This window comes from Corvus brachyrhynchos, unplaced genomic scaffold (assembly GCF_000691975.1).
Source record: "Corvus brachyrhynchos isolate BGI_N302 unplaced genomic scaffold, ASM69197v1 scaffold150, whole genome shotgun sequence".
Lineage (NCBI taxonomy): Eukaryota > Metazoa > Chordata > Aves > Passeriformes > Corvidae > Corvus > Corvus brachyrhynchos.
Genome location: NW_008236162.1, coordinates 3030944 through 3038759, shown reverse-complemented (window position 1 = coordinate 3038759; position 7816 = coordinate 3030944). Strand labels below are relative to the sequence as shown.

Genomic DNA, 7816 nt, shown 5'->3' with positions numbered 1-7816 from the left:
GCCCTCCCCGCCCCCGCCCCGGGGCTCATTCACTTGTCTTGTTGTTCCAGGATCATGGAGTTCCTGCCGCCCTTCCAGCGCGTGGTGCAGCCCGAGGAGATGTGGCTCTACAAAAACCCCTACGTTGAAGTGGACCATGTTCCCACAGTGCTCATGTTTGTAAGTTCAGTGGGTTCGTGGAGTGCTTTGGGTCGGAAGGCACCTTAAAAGATCATTTCGTCCCTCCCACTATGGGGGATGCCCGCCCCCCTTCCACCAGACCAAGCCCTACGCAACCTGGCTGTGACCAGTTCCAGGGATGGGGCATCCACAGCTTCTCTGGGCAGCCTGTGCCAGTGTTTCCCGCATTTACTTTGACTTATTCTCAAATTACAAGCTCTCCTTTTAAAGCAGAGCTGCTTGCTAAAGGCTTGCACTGCAGTACCTGCAGCTCCTGGTGCACGTCGCTGGAAGTGCTGGATATTGTATCCATGTGGATAAACAGCTGAAGGGAGGGGCTGTGAGGATGGAGCCAGGCTCTGCTCAATGGGGCAAGAGGCACAAGCTGGAACATGGGGATTTCCGCCTCAACTTTCCTATGTGGGTGATTGAGCACTGACACGGGCTGCCCAGACAGTGGGAGTTCTCCTTACCTGGAGATACTCAAAATCCATCTGGACACAATCCTGGGTGATGTGCTCTGAGGACCCTGAGCAGAGGGGTTGGACTTGATGGTCCCCGGTGGTCCCCATCCTGTGAGATTAGTACCAACTAGGCCAAACTTACAGTGATTTTTGTCGTATTTTGAGGCTTTACCATGCAGGGTTGCCTTTGGGATTTGAAGTTCATAAACTAGTGGGGACTTTGTACTGTTGTCCATAATCCATTCCACGTCTAAGTTATCAGGCACATAGAAGATAGCATAGCTCTCTCTATCAGGGAATGTCTTCCTTGCAAGCAGCTATTTTTAGCAGAGATTTATTACGATTTTATTGTCAAATGTTTTCCCAAGGGCTTCAGGCTTGGTTAGAAGAGTGACTAACTCTGTGTTGGATTTCTAGGAGACAGCAATGTGCCAGAGGGATTGACTTCCTCTGTCACAGGTGTGAGGTGAGGGGCTGTGGCTCTTGATTTGGCAAATGGCAGGTGGGATTTTCTGCAAGAGGTGGCCACTAAGCATTAAGGATAAAACCTCGGGATAGCATTTGGAACAGACAGTGTAAAGCAGGACGTGTGCCAGAGTTCAGGTGGGAACAGACTCCATGGGAGCCGTGGTGTGGATGTCCCAGGATGAAATCCCCCAGGGCTGAGATGGGGATGATGATAACTGGTTGCTCTGAATCAGCAGCTCCTGTGGTTTTGCTGACAGGCACGGGTGCTGCTGACAGAGTGCTAATGCTGGGGCTTGCAGGGAGGGGAGAGCTGAGGTGCCGTGGCTGGGGACACCCCCAATAACCAGCCAGAGCAGCACTCTGTGCCAGAAGAGCAGTCTGAGAGCTGAAGGATATGCTGGGCTGATCAGGACCTGCTGCAAATCCAGCTGGTGGGAATTGTGTTCTGTTGGAACTGCAGTGGTTGGAGAGGACAAATCACTGCTTGGCTTTGAGGAAGGGAAGTGTACTTGGAGTTCTGGAGTAAATGCTGCTGGTTCTGGTGAGAATTTAAACCTCCTTCACTGACACCTAAAATTCTCCCTGTTTTGTGCAGTTCATCGCATTTCTGTCTCCCTTGTTGCTCATCATCCTGGCGAGGCTGTTCATGAGCGCCGACCGCGAGGACACGCGGGAAGCCTGCCTTGGTGAGCTCCTCCTTGTCCCAGAGAAAGGCAGCTTGAGCCCTGCCCATGCCTGAATGTGCTGCACTTTCAGGTGGGGATGATGCTGATGTGACCCTTTTGCTCTCTCCCAGCTGCCAGCCTTGCTCTTGCCTTGAATGGGGTTTTTACAAATGCCCTGAAGCTCGTTGTGGGGAGGTGAGGACTGGCTGGTTCCCAACTGCGCCGTGCGGGGAGGGCAGGGGAGGCAGGTCTGCAATAGCCAGATCAGGGCCAGGAGCTGAACTTGGACGTGCCCAGCCTGGAAAGAATGTGGTTTTTTCTAGCTGTAAAGACAATTCAGTATTAGAAAAAACACTGGGGAGCTGCTGTCTCTGTCCATTATTCAGATGGGCTCATTTAGGCCCACACTGCAGAGAATCGCATTGGCAAGGGCAGCTCCGTGCTGCTCCGCGGGTGCTGGGTGTGCCCACGCCTGGGGGCCCTGAGCTTCACTTCCCTGTCCCAGGCCGCGGCCCGACTTCTTTTACCGCTGCTTCCCGGACGGCCAAGCCAACGCGGAGCTGGTGTGCACAGGGGACACCCGCAGAGTGACAGAGGGGCGGAAAAGCTTCCCCAGCGGACACGCTTCCTGTGAGTTTTCCACGTCTCCTTCCTGCTGCAGCCCTGATCAGCAGCTGTGGGGAGCAGGACCCATGGCGGGGGAGGGAGCTTGGATTTGCTTTCCCACACCCCACAGCTTTGGCTGCATTTGTTGACCTGGTCGGGGGACTCAGGTTTCCCTGTGCAAAGCAGTGGGGTGAGAAATGCGGTCCAATGCTGTCTGTAACGCCGGGAGGAGGGATGTGTGCCAGGTACCAGCTCCTAGGATCCATCACTCCCAGATGATCCCTCACTCCCAGCCGGTACTTCCCTCGGCTCACAGGTGTTGAAACTGTTCGATGACTTTGGCGGGGGAAGACATTGCAGACAACCAATGTGATTGATAAAGCAAGCTCCGTTTATCAGCAATCCAGAGGCACTTATATCGTATACCAGCTTGTTAACTCTTTATTGGCTTAAACCTATCAAAGCGCATTTTTGCTTCTACATAATTAGACTACATTGGCAAGCTTCTACTAGTTATGTTATGATTAAAGAATTCAGAGTTCACCCTCCCTTCTCATGGTCAGTACATCTTATCTGCACAGCTGCACATCCTCAAAACTCCCTTTTTGTTCTCAGGCTTGTTTCTCACACAGGTGCTTTCTCATGGAGACAGTTTCTCACACTAACCTTTGCTTGCAGGCCTTTTGCTTGTACAGTTCTTTTATTGATCCCATAATTCTATCAATGACCCATGCCCCTGATCCTCTAACCATTCTTCAACACACAGGGACAGGACAGATGCCTCTCACAGCCCTTCCACTGCAGCAGCAGAGGGTGAGGGTCTGGCTGCAAAGCCTGGAGATGTTCTGAGCCAACACTGTTCTATTCTCTTCCAGTTGCCTTCGCTGGTCTTGCCTTCTCAGCCTTCTACCTGGCGGGGAAGCTGCACACCTTCGTCCCAGGCCGGGGGGGCCGAGCCCTGCGCTTCTGTGCCTTCCTCCTCCCGCTCTTCGTCCCAGGCCGGGGGGGCCGAGCCCTGCGCTTCTGTGCCTTCCTCCTCCAGCTCTTCCTGGCCACCCTCATCGCCGTGTCCCGCACATGCGACTACAAGCACCACTGGGAAGGTGGGTCAGCGTCTGCCAGTGCGCCTGGACGGGGCTCAGCAGGTGCCTGAGTGGGCACTCCAGGCAGGGAGGGCTGTGGTGCCACAGAGGTTCAGAGCCCCCAACAGCAATTTGGGTTTTTTGGTTTTTTTTTTTTTTTTTAAACTCCTCCAGTGGCAATTTTGGTGCCACCTGCAGGGAACTGATGCCTTTCTGAAATACATGCCAAGCTTGGGTTTACAGCCAAGTCAGGTTATGGATCCAGCAGAAAAGCTGCTGCTGCTGGGGAATTCCATCACGAGGCTTGCGAGGGTGAAGGGCCGTTAACTTCCCTCTGCTCTCGCCCACAGATGTGTTGGTTGGCTCAGCGATGGGCTTGGCGCTCGCGTACCTGTGCTACAGGCAGCACTGCCCTCCCCTGGCAGACCCCACGTGCCACAAACCATCTCTGGCCAAGCCCAAACCGCTGCCGGCGCATGAGGAGAAGCCTCCAGCTCCCAGCTTCCACCTGAACATATAGAGATGGGCTCTGTCCTGCCTGGCCCCTGGATGCCTTTGGGGAGGCTGCTCATGAGAAGTGGCTCTGATGAGGATGAACCCCTGGGCAGGTGTTCCCTGCAGAGCCGGTGAGTTTCCTGCCCAGGCCCTTGTGTTGCTTCGGTTAATTGGATTTTGTAGGCCACCCCCTCTTCAGGCCCACTGTGAGGCGAGGGAGGCACTCAGGGCGGAAAGACAATTGCAGTACGAAGGTCCTGAACAAGAGCTGGGAAAATGTGACAACCCAGTGTGCCCAGTCTGTGGGAATTCTTGTGTCCAGCCCAGGAAGCACCATTGGTCACCTCCCTGCAATCCAGCTGAGCTGTCCCAGCCCTTCTCCTGAGAAATGAAGTGCAGGACCTGCCAGCTTTGAGTTTTTTCTAATTTCCCAAATAAAGTTTAATTTTTGTACTGAGCTGTGGTACTCAAACTTTACTTCGAGGCTTGGGTTGTTGCTTTATAAGCCATTTCCTCAGGTGTCTGAAGGGGTTTCTGGTGGGTGCTCATTTTGTATGTTTCCTTGCAGCTTTAGTATAGTTTTAAGGAGATGACAGCAGAAAATGAAATGGTGTCTGAGGGCATCCCTGCACCTCTGTGAGAGCATCCTGCACAGGTGCTCGTTTCCCTGCCCATGGTCTGTCTCTCAGACAAGGAAGGGCAGAGTGCTGCAGAGATCCAGGGCTGGCAGGAGCTCTGTGAACAGCTGTTTGTCACTGGTCCCTTCACACACAGGTGTAGTTTCATCGGGTGTGTGTGTACATGCAAACAGCACAGGTGAGGCTGCAGCAGAGCAAGGCAGGTGCATCAGTAATGAAACACCAGCCCATCAGCTGCAGTTGGAACCCTCAATGGCTCTGCAGCTTCAACAGAATTACAGAAATAGCTTCACTTTCCCCTAAAACGGCTCATGGAATTCTCCAGCCCTTCCCTCTTCCCCCAGACATGCATACACCACAGTCATCTACTTATTTATTTTGGCTTTTACTGGAAAAGACATTAAATAACATTTAAAATGTATTTAACTTCTTTTTTTTTAACAAAGTGCATAACTTAAAAAGCTGATCGTTAGTGTCCCACGTTAAAACTGTCCCTTCTCCTACTCCCGTAGGAGACTTTAGCCAGCAGTAGTTCAGGTGCCAACTGAGCAGCTTGGCTGTTCCTGCAGTCAGGTAAAGAACAGCTTCTGTTCCTTGGGAGGGGAGGAGGGATGGAGGCTGCAAACAAAACCCTTCCAATAGTGCAAATAACAGACAATGGAGGAAAAACAAACCAACAGGCTGTGGGGGAAAAAGGCTCCTTACCCCATGCAGGGTAAAAGTCAGCGGGAAGGAAAGTGGTTTGGCTTTTCCAAAGGCTGCACAGCAACACCTCACACAGCACTGGAGCCCCAGCCCAGGCACTGAGCTAGCCTGGGGGCTTCGGTGGCCAGGGAAGGATCACAGAGGCTCTCTAGCCCTGTCCCCCTCAGAACAGAGCTCCAAGGCAGCTGCAGACTGAGCTGCTTACAGAGCTGGTGTCATTCCTGCAGTGTCCAGGCCCTACTGGATCTGGGCTCCACCTTTGCTGGCTGCATTTTGTATATTTAAAGCTAAAAACAAGGACGGGAGTGCGGCGGGCGCAAGATCTCCGTCACCACCTGAGAGCCCCGCGGGACGGCAGCGCTGCTCCGTGCCCCTGCAGGGCACACAGGGCTCACGCTGCCCTGACACTGCCAGGAGCAGCTGCTGGTCCCCAGGCTGGCTGGAGCTGGAGGTGAAGCTTTCCTCGGAGCAGGTACAGCTGGGCACTGGCTTGGTCAGTGCCGTGGGGAGGCCCTTGGTCTGCCAGCGTGGGCTGGGTGAGGGTGCTGAGACGTCACTACCAACACACCAGAGCAGGAAGGAGCACAAACATGCCGCTCTCACGAGGTGCTTTATGGGGCAGCCCTGCCTGGCACGGCCCAGGGCTGCACAAACATGCAGCAGCAGTGCAGGGACATGAAGGTGGCTGGTGGACAGACCCTGCTGGCTCAGCAGCAGCCTGTGCCCTGGGCTTCGCCTCCCAGGCCTGCAGTGCTGGCGTGGGTGTTTGTGTCAGCAGTCAGCAATCTCCCTTGCTCCAAGGCTGCTGTAGCTCTTTCCACGCTCTGTATTTAAGGCTTTTTCTCCTCAAGGTCCCAGGCTGTGAGTGTCCTCACCGAGCCAGGCGCAGGGTCAGGCCCTCGGTGGGTTCTGAGCCTGGACAGCTCATCTGCTGCAGTGCTGGAGGAGCTGGGGTGAGGACTCGCAGGGTGGAGGGTTAAAAGTACACGTTGCCACAGGAGTCACTGTACAGGTGTTGTGTGTGTTTGAGCAGAAGTGGTTTTCCCTTGACAGTTTCCCCCCTAGCCCTACCCAAAATGGAGAAAAATCCATCCTTATCTCCAGGTAGCAGCAAGTACTTGGGAAGCAGCATGCAGGACACGGCAGCAGAGGAGAGAGGAAGGCAGAGAAGAGATCTGGACTTTCCGGGTGAGTACTCAGTGGAACTGGACCTAAGAAAGCAAAAGGAGAAGACAGGAATTCTGGCTGCAGTGAGGCAGCCAGAATCCACCCAGCACAGCCTCCTGGACCCTCCTTGGTTCTCTCCTCATGCCTGATTGTGTCCAGGGAAGAGGAAAGAAACCAGAGGTGCTGAGAGGCCAAAGAAAAAGGCTGGCAAAAGCTCCCTGCCTTAGCTAATGGATATTACTCCCTCAAACAAACCAGATCTCCTCTGAGGTATCCTAGGAAATCCAGAAGGGGTTTAGGCAAAGGTGACTTACAGCCAGAACAGCACAGGTTGGTCACTGGCTTCCTGGTAAAGGTTGATCCAGTGTGATGCCTTGTGTCTGGTAGATCTCCTTCAGAACCAGCAGAACGGTGTCTTCTGACTCCCTGGAGGAGGACATGGGCATCAGAAGGGAAGGCTTCCCTGCACTCTATCAGCACATCTGTGATGGCTGGAGTAGATGCAGTGCTCTGCAGGTGCAGGCAGCACAAGGCAAGGAGAACCACAAGTCTCCTTCCTCTGTCCCTGCCCAGCCTCCGTGTCACGGGCAGGAGAAGATCTTGTTCCCTTGATCAGTTACGGCTTTTCTTACTACACTGGCTGTGAAACTGATGTCATTCTGCTTCCACCACATGCGAATTTGAAGCCCTGAGCATTACACAGACACTTACCAATAGCAGAGATGCCCCTGGAGTGCAAACAAGTATTCGTTGAAGCTCTCTATTGGCTTCTCCTGCAGCACGTAGTCGATGCGGTTCCCTCCATTCAGCCTCCCCACGTTGATGAGGGGAGTCTCTTCCTTCACTGCTGTGGGGGGCTCCTCTGGCTTTGTGTCTGGAGAGAGGAAGAGCAGCGTGGTTCAGGCACAGGGCACCAGCAACCATGACAGTACAACAGCAGGGCTAGGCCCTCCTTTCACACCTCTGTGGCTCACACAGGGAAGGGGCAGCTGAAGTGCTCGGAAACAGCAGTGCAAGGAGCAGCCAGAGGAGGGGGACAGGCTTAAAACGTGGTGTGGTGTGCTGAGACCCACCAGAAAATCCCTTCATCAGATGCTAAAAGGCCACAGCATTTGGGGAGAGCCAGGTGCATCCACAGCCTGAAGGCGATCCCTTTGCTGGGCACAGATGATGGGCAGTGTGGCTGCAGGAATCCAGGCACGCTGCTTCATTGGCAGCTCCTAAGGCTGCATCCTTGGCTCCCCCCTGCCCCCCACCACTGACCTGGTTGCTTCTCTGTGCCAGCCTCTGCCTCTGCTTCGGCCTCGGTGCTCCCTGCCTCCAGGGCCGGTACCGGGGCGCGGGTGAAGGACTGCCAGGCCACGCGC

At 54.3% G+C, this 7816-nt stretch overlaps 2 protein-coding genes across 2 annotated transcripts in view; one reads left to right on the top strand and one right to left on the bottom strand.

Moving 5' to 3' along the window:
* Positions 1-4416, top strand: part of PLPP5 (phospholipid phosphatase 5) — a 9403-nt gene extending 4987 nt beyond the window's left edge. The window contains exons 2-8 of the mRNA XM_017732016.1: positions 51-159; positions 1687-1777; positions 1888-1951; positions 2262-2386; positions 3238-3303; positions 3361-3465; positions 3795-4416. Coding sequence (XP_017587505.1) covers positions 55-159; positions 1687-1777; positions 1888-1951; positions 2262-2386; positions 3238-3303; positions 3361-3465; positions 3795-3964 — 726 coding nt within the window. The 5' untranslated portion in view covers positions 51-54 and the 3' untranslated portion in view covers positions 3965-4416. The remainder of the gene's footprint in view (positions 1-50; positions 160-1686; positions 1778-1887; positions 1952-2261; positions 2387-3237; positions 3304-3360; positions 3466-3794) is intronic.
* A 521-nt stretch (positions 4417-4937) lies between these two features.
* Positions 4938-7816, bottom strand: part of DDHD2 (DDHD domain containing 2) — a 9269-nt gene continuing 6390 nt past the window's right edge. Inside the window, exons 14-17 of the mRNA XM_017732603.1 lie at positions 7713-7815; positions 7161-7323; positions 6764-6875; positions 4938-6493 (exon numbers count right to left, since the gene is read on the bottom strand). Of these exons, the coding sequence (XP_017588092.1) occupies positions 6785-6875; positions 7161-7323; positions 7713-7815 (357 nt within the window). The 3' untranslated portion in view covers positions 4938-6493; positions 6764-6784. The remainder of the gene's footprint in view (positions 6494-6763; positions 6876-7160; positions 7324-7712; position 7816) is intronic.